Here is a 21,830-nt window from a genome sequence, read left to right on the forward strand (position 1 = left end):
AGTCCAGAATCCGCAATTCCCTTCGGAATGCTTGCTCATAAACTGCTTGAGAGGGAGCTGAGTTCATTGAGTGCAGCAGGCTCTGTCGTGTGTTCAAGCGAGTGTCGTTGATTAGGTGTAGATCCTCTCTATTATGATCTGTTTACGGACTCTGTTGTTACAGTGTTACATGGCTGCGGCTGGTGGACCATTCATTGTAGAGACATTGCATAATGTGAGTTGATACGCCAACAAATGTTAAAACTTAATTCCCAAAGTCGTCATTTCCAAAGAAATTGTTCAAATGTGTGTGAAATCTTATGGGACTTAACTGCTAAGGTCATCAGTCCGTAAGTTGACACACTATTTAACCTAAATTTTCCTAAGGACGAACACACACACCCATGCCCGAGGGAGGACTCGAACCTCCGCCGGGACCAGCCACACAGTCCATGATCGCAGAGCCTTAGACCGCTCGGCTAATTCCGTGCGGCGGTCATTTGCACGTCCAAACACTGGCATCCAAACACGCCAAACATGCCATTCTGTCACGCCGTCATGAAGATCCATCTCATTTCACTTATTCCACGTGCCCAACTTGCACATACACAGCACTTCACTACCACAACAAATGCTCTGCATGTTCCCTCTATCATATCTGAAACATTCTATTATGCTATGGAATGTGTCAACAGGTTGCTTCTGGCATGGAATAGCGCAAGGATAGTATTCCATATATCGTTAGTGAACAAAAGTACTGTATGTAAGCTGACTTGCTGACTTTTTTATCATCACAGTCAACAGTCGCTCACAGACAAAATGGTGCAAAGTAAAGTTTTCTACGAGATTTTTAATTTGTGACATTCAATCGGAGTTCTTGTCGATATATATATGAGGTGTGTTCAAGTAATAACCAGAATTTTTTGGAAGAATTTTATTTATTCATCAACATCAACGTTATCCACTTCCATTTAGTTCCAATTAGATATTGCAACCTTGTGCCAGCTTGCTTCCAGACACCGAAATATTTCTGAAACTTAGTCTTGCGGATAGCTTTTAGCTCTCTCAGTGATGCTTTTCCAGTTCTTTGGTCGATTTTGTTACAAAATAATTATTCGTCGATCTACGGAAACATGTAACATTTTCAACAGCTGATAACCAAATAAATATCCGATATGGGCACGACTATACAGATGTTTCTCAGACATGCTTATTAACACAACAACGAAAAAATTCCACAGTCAAGCTAAATTCTTGTCAGTTATTGAACACAAACCTCATACTCTCGAGAAGCAAGAATAACATTGGTATGTGTTTCTCTTACAACTCACTCTTTTCTTGTTGGTCATGTTATCACCTATAGTTACATTCCGTCCTGGAACGGTTGCGATTGTTTTGAGAACTGTAGCCCCCTGGTAGGTCCGGTGTGCACTAAACAAACGGAGCGATCACTAGGGTAGTGAAGTGGAGTGCAGAAGGGGGTTTTGTAGGCTGTAGGATGAGTGATGGATCAACAGTCAATGACCAACAGGAAACGAAAATTGGTAACCCACAATACTGTCAGAATAGAATTTCCGTCCCTGAAGATCGGAAAGAGAACATGTTAATATGATATTAGTGAACAGCAGAAGCATCCATGGTAAAGTTTCAGAATTATTACCGCTTTTGAAGGGTAATAATGCACACATAGTATAAGCAAGAGAAATCTGCCTTAAACCAATAGTGAATAAAAACATTATAATTTCATAATGGAATGTACTTCACAATTATAGACTAGACAACAACCACGGTAATATCTAGCGAGGCATAGGAGAACTCTAATGGCGAATAATCTGAGTATGGGTGCGAGGTGCCAGGGTAGAGAAGGGCTTGTACCTCTTTAATTCTGACGAATGAGAACGAGACATGCACTCGACCCCCTCCTTACTTACCACCTAATTAATTATGCACACAATGGTAACAACAGAAACTGATGGTGGACCCTGCTAGGTGGTAAAATAAGCAGTGCACACTCACAATAATTTAATAAAAATCGTAATATAGTCAGAGAGAAAAAAAGAGAACCTTACCATAACAAACAAGAGGAAATAGGATTCTGCATATATCAACGAAATGATATGCGGATTAAATATTACAATGAGATTTATTATACATCAGAACATAAAGGCACATGAGTATCGACACAAAGGATAGGGTATACTGAACTATTATGAGAATAAGAGTTGGCTCGAGAACAAGGGGCACCTACTATGATGCAATAGATTGACGATAATGACTGGAGGTCCTAATGAAACAAATATTACTCTCCCGACTATATTGCAGTATCGCGATTAGTAGTGAGAGCTCAAATTGGATCACATCTAGAAACAAGCAAGGTGGACCTGTAGCAAAGCTAGCGCGTGTGCTGCTGAGGATTTTAGTATAAAATTGATAGGTCCTTCAATGCTGAAGCCACAAAATACTGTACCAGACCTGAAATCTGCAGCACGTCGTCGGTAGGCAGCGTCCTGATGATGTAGGCGCCGACTTCTGCTGTGTAGCAACTCTGTTTCAACCCCTTACCTGGAAGGCTGTCCGAGAATTCTAAGTTATGCCAAAAAAGTGCGACTAAGTCGCAAGACTGTCCGACACTGATGAAGACCAGATCCAGAGTGTCCCTCGCCCGCACAATTCAAGAATGAAGCCAACATTGCTCAACTCCCTACTTACCTCGAAAACCGCGAATCATCATTCCCCCACACTGTCTCAGAACATCATTCACGCCTGTAGCAACCGTTCCCTCCAATATCGAGCATGGCTTTATGATGTCAACTAGCCTCAGTTTAAGTTGACCAATCATGCCTCTGCTATTCAGCTGAGGGCACTGAACTTGCCATTTTACCGGCTATGTAAACAACATGCCTAGGCCACCGGCCATCTGGCGCCAGACAGTCTCGCACAGCAGGGAACTGTCCACAAGTATTCTCAGAATCATGAGGACAATTTAGTCAGTCGGCGCCAGCAGTATTTGTTCCGGATGCGCCAGAAAGGTAAACACATAAACTGCGCCGACGCTCAGACGTCTCGCAGGTCGTTTTGCCCTTCATACAATAGGTGAAACTCGACCGACGTCAGTTGTTCTGCCAGGCGCTTTAGCCCATTGATGTATGACCCTTTCAGTATCCACAGAAGTGCAGTCCCCAACCGGAAACACAGTGTGCCTTGTCCACCGGTGCTCGCCTCACACAGGCCACCCAGGGAAGTAACCGAACATGCATAGGGATCAAGTGAAAAATATTTTGAGCTCTCAGTACAAATACTCTCATTACAAACACCTTATTTGGCCTGTTACCCCTTGCAATGACATAAAACATTATTAAAATTGATGAAAATGAGAGGCGACATGCAAAAGAGGGCATGGAACCTCTCATGGGTAAGCATGAAATATGTATCATATGGGATAATTATGTGCTTTTCTGGACCACCTGCCTCAGCATCTGTAGTGGCAGAGCACTTCAGACAATATTTGTTGATTATTGCAGCGATCCATGTGAGATTGCTTTGGATTTCTTATCTGAAAATTACTTGGAGCAGATAGTGATCTGATTAATGAGAATAATCTGTCAGATCTTCTTGTAACTACCCGTTAAAGTAGCTAAGAGCGCTGACGCGCAGCTTCATGGCCTCGTATCGAATCCACCTGGAGGATTAATGACGAGGGCCGATCTGCCAGCCAGCCTGGATGTAGTTTTTAGGCGGTTTTCCACATCCTGTTAGGTGAATACAGGGGTTGGTCCCCACGTTCCGCCTCAGTTACATGACTAGCAGACATTACAAAACGTTCGCACTCCTACATGGCTTACACTAGACGCAGACAGCTAGTGTACACTAATTCTGTCCTGGGGGGTTCGTGGTGGCAGCAGGAAGGGCATCCGGCCACCCTCTGCAACTTACACTGTCACATCAATAGTAACACGGCCAACCCCACGTTGGAGTGAGACAAAGGCCCCGAGAAAGAATGAAAGAAATCTTCTTGTAACTACCTTTAGAGAGCTTTTCGAATCAATTATCTTACAAGAAGGTATTAGGGATCATAAGCATTTTGTAGCATTATTCTGTCAACTGAGGGTACGAAAGCATAATCCTGAAACGTAATCAGTTTCGTCGAGAGAAGAAGACAGAATTAAAGCCAGTAACGAAAATAATGAATTCCCTACAGAAACTATAAGCTTTCGACTATTTCCGTCAATGTGTTCGTCAGAGCAACTGACTGTCAAAATTGCTGCTTTGGTGGCCTTACCTAGCCCAAACATGGCTTCCCGTTGGTCGGTAGTTCCGTCATGCTGTCGCAGATGGTGTCGGCGTATGCTCTCGTGGCGCTAACACTCCCGCCATACCGTAAACATTGCGACCAGTATCACTGGCTCTCCTGTGTGTCCATGCTCTGCTAAGAATATATCCACCGGTCACGGTTGAAGGTTTTCTCGCTTGTTCTTATTTATACACCGCCTTTAATTACATAAACCCGGTATGTTGGAGTTCCTACCAAAGCTAGCAAAGACCCGCTGCAGATGCTGCTTTGAAGCAGACCTATAAACCGCGTAAAAGCATCAACTACGACGAAGATAGAGCGATTGCCTCTTTGTGTTCGGGGCAACGGTCCTAGAGAGTCAATAAACAATTTGTCCATAGGTTGATACTCGCTAGACTGCAGAAACCACACTTAGGTCCGGTATCCAGTTTAGCCACCTTACGTGGCTCAAATTCTGCCACAAACGTGCGAACATCGTTGTTCTCTAACCTTAAGTAACTTTTTGTGATACCGTAAATGCCCTCCGCAAAAGAATTGATGAAAGTATTCGAATACACTAGGGATTAAACTGCTAGGCACACACAACTTAGGTCTATTTTCATCACGGGCCAGAAAGCATAGAAAGTCCTTCTGCAAGGCGTATCCTGCAACAATCTCACTCTAATCTTACCTATTAAGAACAGACTGTAACTCAAAATCTACTCGCTGTTTTCCCTTAAGACTGCCAAACAGGGACGGTATCTCCGTTAAGACTTCCATAGTACACACCACTTCTACTTGAGACTCAGGTTCTTGCTCAGCCTAAACCTAGACTCAACGCATCGGTATTTGGTTTTGCCCACCCCTAACATGGAACACATCAAATTGAAAGGCGGAGATCGTCACAGCCCAACGTGATATCTGCCTGGTCTCACGAGGACGAACTAATACCCAGCTGCAGGCCTGGTTGTCAGTTTCGAGGCGAAACCTACGATTTTCTACATAAAATTTACATTTTTCCAGGCGACCTAAGGCAGCCAACTCATATACAGAATATTTCGATTCAGCGGCCGATAACATCTGCGAAGCACACGCAAGAGTGTGTCTTTCCCCATTCTGTTCTTGCAACAATACAGCTGCCACCCCCACATTGGACACATCGGTCTGAACAATAAACAGAAGGATGAAATCCAGAATCCTTGAGACTGGAGCGGGACTTCAGGCCTGCTTTTTACCCTTACAATGCTGCCTGCTGTGACTCCCCCACACCTTTCCTACCCAACAGATTAACAGGTGTCACATCTGGGCAAAAGTTGGTATGAATTTTTGAAAAAAATTACCATGGGCTTTTTATCCCGGGGCACCAGAACCTGATGGATGGCCTTAGTCCGATGTTTATCAACAGTAAGTCCCTTTTGAGACACGATGTGGCCCAAGAAGGAAACCAGATCAATGTCACCTTGGTTGATTTCATCACGAACCAGCTTACCTAAGACGTTCAAAAATGCTCCTCAAAGCTGGCGGTATATACACCTACGTCATCCAAGTAATTGTGAACGAATCTGAAGTTTCCTAGGACTGAATCCAATAGACGTGACAAAAGTCCGGCACCGGAGGCCAGCCCAAAGGGAATTCCATTAAATTGAAAGAGTTAGTAGTCGGCACAAAACGCTGTAATCGGTTTAGTCTCTTCCGCAAGGGGAGTCTGATAACAGTCCTAGTTTAAACCCAGGACCGTAAAAACCTTGCCTCCCGCAAACCCCGTAAAACAACTATGTAACTCTGGGAGTGTGACGGATTCCAAAACAATCTTTTAGTTTAATGCGCAGTAGTCAACTACATGCGTAAATCCTTCACTATGTGGTGTAGGGACTAGACAAAATGGGCTGCGTAAGGTGAGACGGAAAGTCGAATTACATCTTCCGCAAGCGGCTGATCAATAATCTCGGCAAAATCTCCATTTTAGAAGGTCAAAACCGATACGGAGTCTGGCACACGGAGCTCTGATCAGTGATCCAAATATAATATTTGATTTTACTGGTTACCCCTAAGCGACCAGTAAATACTTCAGGAAATTCGTCCGATAGATCTGTCAGCTGAGAGGCTTGAGCCTCAGGTAAATGACAAACACGCGCCCAGCCTGAGCAAGCAAACTGACCACCAGCATAATCTACCAAAACACTAAGTTAATTGCAAAAAATCGCATCCTACATTAAGCTTAGTAGGCAACTTCTTCACAACTAAGCACTTCGGGGGCCGTCTAGAACACTATGTACTCAACTTAAAGCGAACCTGGCCTGCTACATCGGGAGTCTGCTCATCAACAGAAAGACAACCGATAAATAAAACTTAGTCCAGGCAACCTGGATATTTACCTCTGCCTTTTGTATCAGACATAATTAGGAAGGTACACGCTTCTGTCAGAATCCATCTGGCACACACGTACGGTATCCGCCCACATGTTACACTGTACAACATACAACAACATGCCGGGAGTTTCCGGAGCAATGCCTGAGGAACGCCTTTTCTTTGGCGTCAGTCGTTCCCACGCATGCTCTTATGAACCAGACAATCCTTAACAAAATTCCCTGGTTTACTATAGGGGTAACATACCCCATCAGCAACAATATGTGATTGCTCATGTTCAACCTCAACATTACTCACCATCATACAATGTAGGCTTTCACGGCCGGTATTGTCTTCAGCTGAAACTTCCGGGCTGAGAGACCGATTGTGAGTGCCATAGGATGTCCAACACAAGAGGTGGCCAGATATCTCGCCTGCTTGCTGCAACCACACATCGGCAGAACAGACAGTTACATTAAAAACTCAGCGCATTTTATTGAAAAACTGAGGGACATTAACGTCAGCCCAAGTGATATTCTTGTTAGCTTCGATGTAGTGTCATTGTTTACCATGGTGCCTGTAAACGAAGCTATTTCATATATAGCAGACATTTTTACAACTGACATAGTGGCTTTATTTAAACACTGACTGACGACAACTTATTTCCAGTATAACAACGAGTCTTACGAGCAGATCGACGGGGTGGCGATGGGAAGCCCTCTCAGCCCAGCTGTTGCCAATTTATTTATGGAGATCTACGAACAGCGAGCGCTGCAGACTGCCAGTAAAAAGCCTGCTAAATGGTACCGCTATGTTGATGACACATTTGCAGTGTGGACACATGATGAAAAAGAGTTGGATGTCTTCGTGGTGCATCTGAACAGCATTAACCCGAAGTTACAGTTTACAATGGAGAAAGAGAGCAACGGTTAACACAGTTTCCTGGATGTGTCGGTAATTAAACGGGTGGATGGGACGCTGGGCCACAGGGTATATAGAAAGAACACTCACACGGATCCTAGGCAAAAAAGAGGTGTCATGAAAACCTTGGTGGACAGAGCCAACAAAATCTGCGAGCCGGCTTACTTACAAGATGAACTGAATCACCTACGGTCAGCCTTTGTGAAAAACGGATGTACCAGCAAGGAAATCGATCGAGCCCTCCATCAAAGAAGAAAAGAAGCCAGACGTTCAGAGCAACAACAGTCACAAACTGGAAAAGTTTTCCTACCGTTCATTAATAAGGTCACGGACCGTATCGGTAAAGTTCTGGCCAAGTATGGGATCGAAACGATCATTAGACCCACCAAGAAGATTAAAGAATATTTAAGAACCGCAAAAGACGTTCGACATCCCCTAGCAACACCTTGGGTATACAAAATTCTATGCAGTTGTGGATAAGTATATATTAGAACAAGAAAAAGTAGTGTAAACAACTTCTTAGCCGAACATAAAAGAAACTGTCGCTTAGGACACATCGAAAAATCAGCCGTAGCTGAGCATGCTTTTCGAGATGGGAATCACGAAATTAAATTTAATGAGACAAGCGTTTTAGCACGAACATCCCATTATCATGCGCGCATGTATAGAGAAGCAATAGAAATTCACAAACACCATAACAATTTTAATAGAAAAGAGAAAGTTTGAAAGTTGGACAAAATATGGATGTCGATGTTGCGCCAGCAGAATGACAATCGATTACTCTTAATCGAGAATGATGACGCCTTCCAAAGATAGGCATACCGTCGGCGTCACGTGACGAATGGTGGTGCTCTCTATGCGCTCTATAAATGCTAGAGTACCTGGAGCCTCAGTGGCAGTAGCCGGACGACCTCAGAAGATGTCCCCCTAGCAGATGGAGACGAAACGTCAGGTGGAAATTTTATACATCGACCACGGCCTCTCATCCCGGAAGTTTCAACTCAAGATTACTCACCATATTCTGAAAACAGCCTACATTTAGTTCTTCCCACTTACATCCGCCATGACGCACTATTTAAGTATTAATCACTAATTTATCGAAATCAGCAAAATCTAATGACTCAACTTCAGAGACCTCAACATACGGCTAAGATACCAAAATTCACTTCATTAACATAACGAGAAAAAGAGTCATTTTTGCCTTGTACTCGAGACATGTTTATCTATTATTACTTCCTTTTCACAAGAACCAAGACACTTAAACAAAAGCCCCTTCTCAATATCTCATAACGTTCCCACATTCGCTAATGCTTCAGCAATTACTCTGTCTGCGTCTATGGGACACAGATAAATGATTTGTAGCACCACACTATTATCCACCTGCAACACGTTAGCTTGTCCATTTAATTTAACCAACAACCACAGAAATTCAACTAATTATTCAACACCAACAGTGGATAATCTTCATATGCTTCTAAGAGCGGCTATTAGCTTATTTCGCAACTTTCCAAACAAGTTGTTAACTGTCAGTTCAGGCCTTTCCTCACTGATACTGGTGCCAACATCCTCTTCCTCATTACACCAACACAAGGACAATATCTACTACTGCAGGGGCAAAACTTTGACCAGCAATTTTTGAATTTCATCAAACACCGAGAGGTTTTACTGACAGTACGAATGTCAGGTATTCTGTTTGCCAAATGGTCAAGGGCGGTCTGTGTTCAGAACATCGGCCTTCGCCGTGGGAAGACAACTTCGAACCCTGACATCTAATTCTGGAGATCCCCCATTATATTTTCACGGAGGAGAATAGCTTCACTTACCTCCACCACTGGCTCGGCTGAAATATTTACTGGCAAAGTGAAGGCAGCCCGCAGACGTTGACAGAGTTTTCCACGTTGCCTTCCACATCTTCTCACGTATACGATCTTCGTACAGGAGACAGGATTTTCTGAGGCTGGCTACAGTGCTGACTTTCCTTAATCGAATGGTACCCAGACTGAAACACAAAACAAACTGTGGTGTCACCGCCAGACACCACACTTGCTACGTGGTAGCCTTTAAATCGGCCGCGGTCCATTAGTATACGTCGGACCCGCGTGTCGCCACTGTCAGTGATCGCAGACCGAGCGCCGCCACACGGCAGGTCTAGAGAGACTTACTAGCACTCGCCCCAGTTGTACAGCCGACGTTGATAGCCATGGTTCACTGGCAATTACGCTCTCATTTGCCGAGACGATAGTTAGCATAGCCTTCAGCTCAGTCAATTGCTACGACCTAGCAAGGCTCCATAGCATTTGATATTGAGATTATATCTGTACAAGAGCGATGTACACCAATTGTGGATTAAAGTTAAGTATTATATCAACTACATACTTTATTTGCTACTATTAATTCCCGTAACTGTTCCAGACCTCGCGCCAGCCTGCGTGAGCTTAAGCGCGTGCCTTTCGGCTACCTCCGAGTGGCGTGGCTGTCTTGCTACGCCACAACACAAACAACGGCAGAACAAGACCCCGGCCGGCCGGGCTGGCCGAGCGGTTCTAGGCGCTACAGTCTGGAACCGTGCGACCGCTACAATTGCAGTTTCGAATCCTGCCTCGGGCATGGATGTGTGTGATGTCCTTAGGTTAGTTAGGTTTAAGTAGTTCCCACATTCGCTAATGCTTCAGCAATTACTCTGTATAGGTCTATGGGACACAGATAAATGATTTGTAGCACCACACTATTATCCACCTGCAACACGTTAGCTTGTTCATTTAATTTAACCAACAACTACCTAACGTCATACACATCCATGCCCGAGGCAGGATTCGAACCTGCGACCGTAGCGGTCGCGCGGTTCCAGACTGTAGTGCCTAGAACTGCTCGGCCACACCGGTTTAAGGAGTTCTAGGGGACTGATGACCTTAGAAGTTAAGGCCCATAGTGCTCAGGGCCACTTGAACCAATTTGAACATGACCCCGAAAAAAGAAAAACGAAATCAAACATAAAACAAAAATTTGCCGAACGATATGCTACTACCACTGTAGTGCAGTTTGTATCTTCGCACTCACGAAATCGCAACCACGGTCTGCTACCATTGAAAGAAGGTTTACAATGCATAGGGCTGATAGGAAGGAAGCACTAAGTCTGAACTGAGGATACATAGAATTAATATTTATTTATTTATTTATAAAACAAACATGAAACATCCCATCACTGGTGACAACATACACACTCTGATTTCCAGTTGCAGTTTTATAGAGGAATATCTTCAAAATGGTCCGGCCTCACTGCCATTAAAAGTTGAAGATACAGCCACAGATCAGCAAAACAAATAACCTTACGACAAAAGCAGTAGGTTTAATTCAAATTTGTTCATCAAAACTCTTTAAAATTGCTAGGAATCTAAGTTCAATAACATGAAAATTTAACTTCAAATACTTGGTTTTAATTTGTTTAACAAGCTAGCTCTAAACTCTTAAATCTTCCTTCAAATTTACTGCGATCACTAAGACTTACTGGCAACATATTAGCTAAAGAATCTACAAACAATCAAAATAGATTACAGAGTTGTTGAACTTGACAGGCCACAAGCAGCATAGGCCATTTTGTTCATTCGATAACGCGACCTGAGGCAATACCAAAGGCAGTACAGACAGACTAACAAAAGCTTGATCTAAAACCCAGGGAAACGATATTAGCACAATGCTAACTTCAAAAAGTTACCATATACAGGGTGAGTCATCTAACATTACTGCTGGATACATTTCGTAAACCACATCAAATACTGACGAATCGATTCCACAGACCGAGCGTGAGGAGAGGGGCTACTTTAATTGGTTAATACAAACCATAAAAAAATGCACGGAACTATGTTTTTTAACACAAACCTACGTTTTTTAAAAATGGAATCCCGTTAGTTTTGTTAGAACATCTGAACATATAAACAAATACGTAATCAGTGCCGTTTGTTGCATTGTAAAATGTTAATTACATCCGGAGATATTGTAACCTATAGTTGACGCTTGAGTACCACTCCTCCGCTGTTCGATCGTGTGTATCGGAGAGCAAGGAATTACGCAGGGATCCAAAGGGAACGGTGATGGACCTTAGGTACAGAAGAGACTGGAACAGCACATTACGTCCACATGCTAACACCTCTTTATTGGTCTTTTTCACTGACGCACATGTACATTACCATGAGGGATGAGGTACACGTACACACGTGGTTTCCGTTTTCAATTACGGAGTGGAATAGAGTGTGTCCCGACATGTCAGGCCAATAGATGTTCATGTGGCGGCCATCATTTGCTGCACACAATTGCAATCTCTGGCGTAATGAATGTCGTACACGCCGCAGTAAATCTGGTGTAATGTCGCCGCAGGCTGCCACAATACGTTGTTTCATATCCTCTGGGGTTGTAGGCACATCACGGTACACGTTCTCCTTTAACGTACCCCACAGAAAGAAGTCCAGAGTTGTGAGATCAGGTGAACGGGCTGGCCAATTTATGCGTCTTCCACGTCCTATGAAACGCCCGTCGAACATCCTGTCAAGGGTCAGCCTAGTGTTAATTGCGGAATGTGCAGGTGCACCATCATGCTGATACCACATACGTCGACGCGTTTCCAGTGGGACACACTCTATTCCACTTCGTAATTGAAAGCGGAAACCACGTGTGTACATTTACTTCACCCCTAATGGTAATGTACATGTGCGTCAGTGAAAAAGACCAATAAAAAGGTGTTACCATGTGCACGTAATGTGCTGTTCCAGTCTCTTCTGTACCTAAGGTCCATCACCGTTCCCTTTGGTTGCCTACGTAAGTCGGTGCTCTACGATACACACGATCGAACAGCGGAGGAGTGGTATTCAAGCGCCGGCCGGTGTGGCCGAACAGTTCTAGGCGCTACAGTCTGGAACCGCGCGACCGCTACGGTCGCAGGTTCGAATCCTGCCTCGGGCATGGATGTGCACGACGTCCTTAGGTTAGTTAGGTTTACGTAGTTCTAAGTTCTAGGGGACTGATGACCTCAGCAGTTAAGTCCCATAGTGCTCAGAGCCATTTGAACCATTTGATACTCAAGCGTCAACTTTAGGTTACAATATCTCCGGATGTAATTAACATTTCACAATGCAACAAACGGCACTGATTACGTATTTGTTTGTATGTTCAGATGTGCTAACAAAACTAACGGGATTCCATTTAAAAAAACGTAGGTTTGTGTTAAAAAACATACTTCCGTGCATTTTTTTATGGTTTGTATTAACCAATTACACTAGCCCCTCTCCTCACGCTCGGTCTGTGGAATCTATTCGTCAGTATTTGATGTGGTTTACGAAATATATCCAGCGATAACGTTAGGTGACTCACCCTGTATATTAATATTAATATTCAAACACATCTCTGGACGTTGATTTTATATCAAAACCTCCCCCTTTCCTTTAAAACATTAAACTTAGACATATATGCTGTAACTGCTTGTAAGGAATCAACTCAGTTAACTTCATGAAGATCTCAGACCCAAAGAAGTAATGGCCTTTAACACATTATTAAAAGCCCTTAGTATAACTGACATTTCTACCTAATCTGTGATGTCCCCAAAAATCAGAAGACAGTGAAACATTTTAAACCATACAAGCACAACTTTCAGATAACAAGTTGGGCACTACAAGAGCAACACAGCTAGTATCGGGCAAAATGATTTCAGCGCCTTAAACGCGCTTCATGGGCAAATCTGCAGTAGCAAGGCCGTGAAGCATTTAACACAATCTCCAGTGGGCAACAGCAAAGGCAGAGGATGGCATCAAGCACCGAACCATCCCCAGGACAAGCCACGGCGGGTACAGGCGTGTATAAACAGCCCACGAAGAGCGACAGCCTCTGCTTCGTGACCACTGCCAAACACCACTACAGGGAAGACCCCCGGCAGCGACGTCCAATACAGAAGCGCCGCCACTGCTACTCCGCTACACCAACTCACCCCCCGTGGCCCGTCACGTCCTCTTTTCAAACTGTGGCCAACCAGTCCCAGCGCTTCAATCAAACCTCAGCGTCGGTGCAGTAAGGGGGTTACGCATCTAAGTAAGGGTAAATCATTTACGATCTACAGTAAATTTATGGACACGCGTTACAGTGAGGACTAGGCTCTCTCTTAGTTTGAAAAACTGATTTTACTCTAAACTTTAATCACTTCAACAATTAATAAAATTAACTGTTGAAATAAAGACTCTCAGTTTTGGGCTCACATACTAGGAATAGGTGGTACCCGAGGTCTAGGGGTAGCGTCTTTGATTCATAATCAAAACATCTTCAGTCCCGGGTTCGATCCCCGCTACTGCCTAAATTTTGATAAATAATCTGCATTGGCAGCCGAAGACTTCCGGCATAAGAACTCAGCCTCATTCCGCCAACGGCCTTGTCAAAGAGGGCCGAGGAGCGGATAGAGGTTCATGGCACTCTCTTGTCCTAGGGGTGGGAAATTGCCCCTAAAGGCGGAAGAATCAGCAATGATCAACGACATGAGCATGCAGAAGGCAATGGAAACCACTGCATTAAAGACACGTAACGTGTATCCACAGGACATGTGGCCTGTAATTGAAGAAGTGTCATGATGATCTCTCCATTGGCAAAAGATTCCGGAATAGTCCCCCATTCGGATCTCCGGGAGGGGACTGCCAAGGGGGAGGTTACCATGAGAAAAAGATTGAATAATCTACGAAAGGATAACGTTCTACGGGTCGGGGCGTGGAATGTCAGTAGCTTGAACGTGGTAGGGAAACTAGAAAATCTGAAAAGGGAAATGCAAAGACTCAATCTAGATACAGTAGCGGTCAGTGAAGTGAAGTGGAAGGAAGACAAGGATTTCTGGTCAGATGAGTATCGGGTAATATCAACAGCAGCAGAAAATGGTATAACAGGTGTAGGATTCGTTATGAATAGGAAGGTAGGGCAGAGGGTGTGTTACTGTGAACAGTTCAGTGACTGGGTTGTTCTAATCAGAATCGACAGCAGACCAACACCGACAACGATAGTTCAGGTATACATGCCGACGTCGCAAGCTGAAGATGAACAGATAGAGAAAGTGTATGAGGATATTGAAAGGGTAATGCAGTATGTAAAGGGGGATGAAAATCTAATAGTCATGGGCGACTGGAATGCAGTTGTAGGGGAAGGACTAGAAGAAAAGGTTATAGGAGAATATGGGCTTGGGACAAGGAATGAAAGAGGAGAAAGACTAATAGAGTTCTGTAACAAGTTTCAGCTAATAATAGCGAATACCCTGTTCAAGAATCACAAGAGGAGGAGGTATACTTGGAAAAGGCCGGGAGATACGGAAAGATTAGATTACATCATGGTCAGACAGAGATTCCGAAATCAGATACTGGGTTGTAAGGCGTACCCAGGAGCAGATATAGACTCAGATCACAATATAGTAGTGATGAAGAGTAGGCTGAAGTTCAAGACATTAGTCAGGAAGAATCAATACGCAAAGAAGTGGGATACGGAAGTACTAAGGAATGACATGATACGTTTGAAGTTCTCTAACGCTATAGATACAGCAATAAGGAATAGCGCAGTAGGCAGTACAGTTGAAGAGGAATGGACATCTCTAAAATGGGCCATCACAGAAGTTGGGAAGGAAAACATAGGTACAAAGAAGGTAGCTGCGAAGAAACCATGGGTAACAGAAGATATACTTCAGCTGATTGATGAAAGGAGGAAGTACAAACATGTTCCGGGAATATCAGGAATACAGAAATACAAGTCGCTGAGGAATGAAATAAATAGGAAGAGCAGGGAAGCTAAGACGAAATGGCTGCAGGAAAAATGTGAAGACATCGAAAAAGATATGATTGTCGGAAGGATAGACTCAGCATACAGGAAAGTCAAAACAACCTTTGGTGACATTAAAAGCAACGGTGGTAACATTAAGAGTGCAACGGGAATTCCACTGTTAAATGCAGAGGAGAGAGAAGATAGGTGGAAAGAATACATTGAAAGCCTCTATGAGGGTGAAGATTTGTCTGATGTGATAGAGGAAGAAACAGGAGTCGATTTAGAAGAGATAGGGGATCCAGTATTAGAATCGGAATTTAAAAGAGCTTTGGAGGACTTACGGTCAAATAAGGCAGAAGGGATAGATAACATTCCATCAGAATTTCTAAAATCATTGGGGGAAGCGGCAACAAAACGACTATTCACGTTGGTGTGTAGAATATATGGGTCTGGCGATATACCATCTGACTTTCGGAAAAGCATCATCCACACAATTCCGAAGACGGCAAGAGCTGACATATGCGAGAATTATCGCACAATCAGCTTAACAGCTCATGCATCGAAGCTGCATACAAGAATAATATACGGAAGAATGGAAAAGAAAATTGAGAATGCACTAGGTGACGATCAGTTTGGCTTTAGGAAAAGTAAAGGGACGAGAGAGGCAATTCTGACGTTACGGCTAATAATGGAAGGAAGGCTAAAGAAAAATCAAGACACTTTCATAGGATTTGTCGACCTGGAAAAAGCGTTTGACAATATAAAATGGTGCAAGCTGTTCGAGATTCTGAAAAAAGTAGGGGTAAGCTATAGGGAGAGACGGGTCATATACAATATGTATAACAACCAAGAGGGAATAATAAGAGTGGACGATCAAGAACGAAGTGCTCGTATTAAGAAGGGTGTAAGACAAGGCTGTAGCCTTTCGCCCCTACTCTTCAATCTGTACATCGAGGAAGCAATGATGGAAATAAAAGAAAGGTTCAGGAGTGGAATTAAAATACAAGGTGAAAGGATATCAATGATACGATTCGCTGATGACATTGCTATCCTGAGTGAAAGTGAAGAAGAATTAAATGATCTGCTGAACGGAATGAACAGCCTAATGAGTACACAGTATGGTTTGAGAGTAAATCGGAGAAAGACGTCGGAGAAAGACGAAGGTAATGAGAAGTAGTAGAAATGAGAACAGCGAGAAACTTAACATCAGGATTGATGGTCACGAAGTCAATGAAGTTAAGGAATTGTGCTACCTAGGCAGTAAAATAACCAATGACGGACGGAGCAAGGAGGACATCAAAAGCAGACTCGCTATGGCAAAAAAGACATTTCTCGCCAAGAGAAGTCTACTATCAAATACCGGCCTTAATTTGAGGAAGAAATTTCTGAGGATGTACGTCTGGAGTACAGCATTGTATGGTAGTGAAACATGGACTGTGGGAAAACCGGAACAGAAGAGAATCGAAGCATTTGAGATGTGGTGCTACAGACGAATGTTGAAAATTAGGTGGACTGATAAGGTAAGGAATGAGGAGGTTCTACGCAGAATCGGAGAGGAAACGAATATGTGGAAAACACTGGTAAGGAGAAGGGACAGGATGATAGGACATCTGCTAAGACATCAGGGAATGACTTCCATGGTACTAGAGGGAGTTGTAGAGGGCAAAAACTGTAGAGGAAGACAGAGATTGGAATACGTCAAGCAAATAATTGAGGACGTAGGTTGCAAGTGCTTCTCTGAGATGAAGAGGTTAGCACAGGAAAGGAATTCGTGGCGGGCCGCATCAAACCAGTCAGTAGACTGATGACAAAAAAAAAAAAAAAAAAAAAAAAAAAAAAAAAAAAAAAAAAACTAGGAATAGGAACCTAAGATACAGTATGTAACGTAATGTAAGTCAATCATGTATGCCAGACACACATTAACTTGATTATGTCGCTATTGACTGGGAGACATCGTTTGATACTTTGTTTGTCCGGCTGCGGAGCCAGTCTCTGTATTTGACGCCACTTCGGCGACTTGTAGGTCTTTGTGATTAAGATGAGATGCAATGGTTGAAGAAAATCTCCAATCCTGATGAGAATCGAATCTGGGCTTCACAATCTGACGCAGAAATGCTAACCACTAGATACGAGCTGTGGACATTAGTTTAATACTTCCATTAATCAACTGCCATGAAAACACTGGTTCGTTTAACATAAAACGCTAATAACACTTATATGCACTTATTGGTGACAGAGAAATAATACAAAGGTAGCCACAGCATGCCACATTGTCACATACCAGTAACATTTCCTCCTGAGACACATTTAAGATAATTTGGGGGTAATTTAGCCTCTCTCTCACAAGTATTTGTCTTCTTCAAGACTAATGACAGTCCTATAGTTGGTGCATTAACTCTCACTTATCCACCTTTTCCTTTTACGCGTTTTTACCTCCTAGGCTGTGAGGGACTTGCCGCCACCTCTTGCTATCAACCGCTTTTATGATCCCCTATGTATGAACCATTGAGGTTGGACAGAAAGCTTCTCAGTTTTACATACAAAAGGAAATACATCTCCTAATAACAGCTGTGAAATACATCCGCAAACGTGTAAGTGTACAAAATTAAGAAAACAGTAATATTTACATACATGAATACAGGCTTTTTTCTGTGGCTTCACCTGGTATGCATACAACAAATACGTCAAACACACCAACTTCTCCTTCACTCTGTGTCATCTTCTTCCTCCACATGCCTGTCCACCTCATCCTCTCACCCCCATCTGTCTACCTCCTCCTCCCCACTCTGTCTTTTCATCTCCTCCATCTCTCTTTGTCCATGCCCTCCATCCCTCTCTCCCTCTCTCTCTCTAACCAGATCTTCCTCCCCCCTCCCTCTGACCATATCCTCCTCCTCCTCCTCCACCACCCTCTTTCTATCTCTGCCTCCTCCCTTTTCCACTTGCTCACTACCCCTTTACACCTTCCACCTACCCATTCACAACCCATGCCTCCCCTCAGCCTCTACAGTTTCTGCTCCCCATCGGTATGTTCATTCTCTCCTCTATCCATCTCAATCTGTCCCCATGCATGGTCATCAGCACGTGTATCCCCTGCAGTACAGTTCAATAAAACAGGCCAATACTGTTCCAACAACGTCTGTTCTGCAGGGGAAGGCTCATCAGGGTCTTAAAAATAATTCTTTTGTCCCTGATGTACAGACCACCATGCAAAGCTGGTTGACAAAGAAGGCTGATACTACACAACACAATTTTCATGCAGGGCTGCGTAAATATCAGAGCCCAAAAACCGTTTCTTGCCACTCACATCTCTGATGCCCTGCAAAACACACTCATTTTGCAGGCCAATACTGTTTCCACACAGCATGATTGTCGTAAAGAGCAGCAAAGATAAGTGTCAGTAATGTTGGATCATAGACACACAATATTGCAACCATAGACAAGTAAGTGCTGAGCAAGGGTGTGAGGGATTATGTTAAAAATTAGTTCAAAGGCAAAGAGAATTTCGTCACTGATTAATTCGGCATCTAATTGAGAAATGAATTCTGAACAAAAAGAGAAAAATAAATTTAGGAGAGCAATGCGAGAAGCATTGAAAGAATCTGGCAGTAAAACTTAGGCAACCAACCTGACTAAAGAGCGTAAGAAATCTTCGTCTTATATAAAGTCATTATATGGATCTAAATCATTTATTTAGTCGCTCAGCGACCATAATGACGCCGAAACGGAAGGACAGGGAGAAGGCCAAAACCTGAATTCAGTACTCCGAAATTGTTTTACCGCGGAAGGTCGTCCGCTAAAGCCGAAATGGCAGTGTATTAGATAAGACATTACAGGAAAGAAAATCAACTACAGTCGCTCAGAGCTTCCCGTGAGAATCTACAGAGATTACGCGAGTGACATTGTCCCCTTCGTTTATCGTAGGGTGCTTGACCAATGAAAGCTACCAAGGATTGCACGAAAGCATATGTCGTTGCTGTTGTTAAGAAGGGTTGTCAAACTCGTGCACGTAATTACACTCCTACATCACTGACGCCAGTCTGCCGTAGAAATATGGCACTTTTTCTATGCTCATGCACCATGACATTTCTGGAGAACAGAAATATCCTGTATAAAAGCGAACATGTATTTCGTCAACAGCGATCTTGAGAAACACATCTCTCTTTGTTTATCCATGATATCAGAGAGTTGTAGTGAAAGACACTCAAATGGATGCCACTCTCCTTGACTTGCGGAAAGCGCGTGATATTGCTTCGCAGTGTTGTTTGGTGAACAAAATACAATATCGGACCAGATTTGTCGGTACATTCACAGCTTTCTAATAAACAGAACTCAATATATTTTTATTAATGGGACGAAATAGATAGATTTAAAGGTAATCTCGCGAGTACCCCAAAGGGAGTGCTATAGAGCTATTACAGCCTGCAGTACATTTAAATGACTTATTGGATAACGTCAGCAGCTCCAGGAGGATTTTCGTAGACGATGCTGTTTGTTATAGGATTTGAAACGCCAGAAGACTGAAGTGAAACACAGTAATACGAGCGGATGATCGACGATTGGTATAAGGACGGGCATTTGACCCTGAGCGTAATAAATGTAGCCAGTCTGTGATCACAAAGCATTTACATCATCACTGAATAAAAATAAAGGTACCAAAATATTTCTGCTTTGCAAGAGTGACAGATACAGATTTCAGTTTAGTTGAGCGACCAACACAAACAAAACATCTCAAGGACCGAAAATGTTGAGTGTCAGTGGACATGCAAAGTAAACACCAGGATGACGTATTTTTTTGGTGACCACGTCGCCTAACATTTTTTTTTGAGAGCTTTCCGTGTTTCACGACCACATGTAAGCGTACTGCAAATTTATTATTATACACTAACCTTCTTCCTCTGTTTTCAGGCTGTGAAGATGCAGATTATCCTTGCTGACAATGAAAAGGCGAAAGAAGCCAAAGAAGAACCGTGAAGCCTCATCTACATACTGTGCGTCTCCCTCAGAAGCAGAGCGTAATGACGCAAAAGGACGGACACCTATTGCAGAAGCGCAGAAAACTGTGCTAGACTCTCTCACAACGAAGAACTGTTAATTTATTTCATTTACTGGACGCATTACACCCCTGATTAATATGTATCCACTGCAATGTAACAACATGAGTTAATATGTATCCTGGCGCTGTCTCTCAACAGTAAGGAAATATAGAACTAGGTTATGTACGCTGTTGAGAGAATGAAATGTAATAAACCAATAACACAGTTTGACCACGATAGTTTTTATCTTCAGTTCATTTCTATTGCCCAAACATGTCATTCCTGAAGTACGAGATGATGCTGGTTCTGCACATGAAGTTTGAAATGGGACATAACTGGAATATGGAATAACAAAATTAATCTTATCTGATACGTCGAGGACATGTAATGAATTGTTCCAAAATAATTGTTTTTACCTTGTTATATTAACGATGTACAATTAGTCATCCATAACGCTGGCTCATTATTTACTGTTTATATGTAGCTAGTGAATTGTGATAACCACAATAGCAAATATAAAAAAAATGGAAAAGCTAATAGCAATGAATACTAAGAATGCAATACACATCTGTATCGGTATAATCCAATTGAGTGACTAATAAAATACACAGATACAGCTGTATATTGCACAATGCAGTTTTTAACATTCATTAAAGCCGTGCCATAATGTATTAATAATCATTTATGTGGAGAAAAATAAAAATCTGATAACACTTGGATTAAAACCAAAATCGAGATTCGTAACAAGATCTACCACAAGTATTTATTTCTCATTACATAGTCATTATTTTGCATTGTTGGTATTTCTGAATTCATATCAGTGTTACGGTTTCACTTAACAGAATTCATCGATTTTACTCAATTAACACCATAATTATTGTACAATGAATAAGTCGAAAAATGTTACCACAGCAAAGAAATCACATTTTTATATGTAAGACAATTGAAGTCAATGATCGGGTCAACAGTAAAAGAAGTAAATGAATAAATAAAAACACAAGTGGAAAAATAAGGAGACCTGCTTTTGGTAAACAAAATGGAATTTTCAGAACTTAATTTCTCATCTGTCTCAAAAGGAAAGTATGGGTATTAACATTTTCCACATAGTTTTTTAATGCGAAAACCAATAAAAATAGAGGGCTGTGAATTTTTTTGATAAGTTCTTAGAGAGAGAGAGAGAGAAAACAAAGGAATAACGATATACACTGGAGTAGAAGACGTCATATGACTGCAATGAAGATGAAAAGTGGGTGGAAAGGACATGTAGCATGAAGACTGCTTGGTAAATGGGTCAACGAAGTTCTTGCTGTATTCCAAGAGATACGAAAGGTCGAGGTGATGAGTCAGTATGATAGAAGGTAGCTGAATGACACTAGAAAACTTGCATTAACAACATGGATCCACATATATGAATACTCTAATACACGCTAAACAGATTTGAACTCACAGTCGATTTCCAACTGCTCATGATAATGATGGAGAGAGACGGTGTGAGGTCTGACTGAGGGTAC

The 21,830-nt window shown here is 42.6% G+C and overlaps 1 protein-coding gene across 1 annotated transcript in view; it reads left to right on the forward strand.

Moving 5' to 3' along the window:
* LOC126203819 (sodium-coupled monocarboxylate transporter 1-like) overlaps positions 1-20,556 on the forward strand; it is a 472,971-nt gene extending 452,415 nt beyond the window's left edge. Inside the window, exon 15 of the mRNA XM_049938186.1 lies at positions 20,192-20,556. Coding sequence (XP_049794143.1) covers positions 20,192-20,257 — 66 coding nt within the window. The 3' untranslated portion in view covers positions 20,258-20,556. The remainder of the gene's footprint in view (positions 1-20,191) is intronic.
* Positions 20,557-21,830: the final 1,274 nt, after the last annotated feature.

This window comes from Schistocerca nitens, chromosome 9 (genome assembly GCF_023898315.1).
Source record: "Schistocerca nitens isolate TAMUIC-IGC-003100 chromosome 9, iqSchNite1.1, whole genome shotgun sequence".
Classification (NCBI taxonomy): domain Eukaryota; kingdom Metazoa; phylum Arthropoda; class Insecta; order Orthoptera; family Acrididae; genus Schistocerca; species Schistocerca nitens.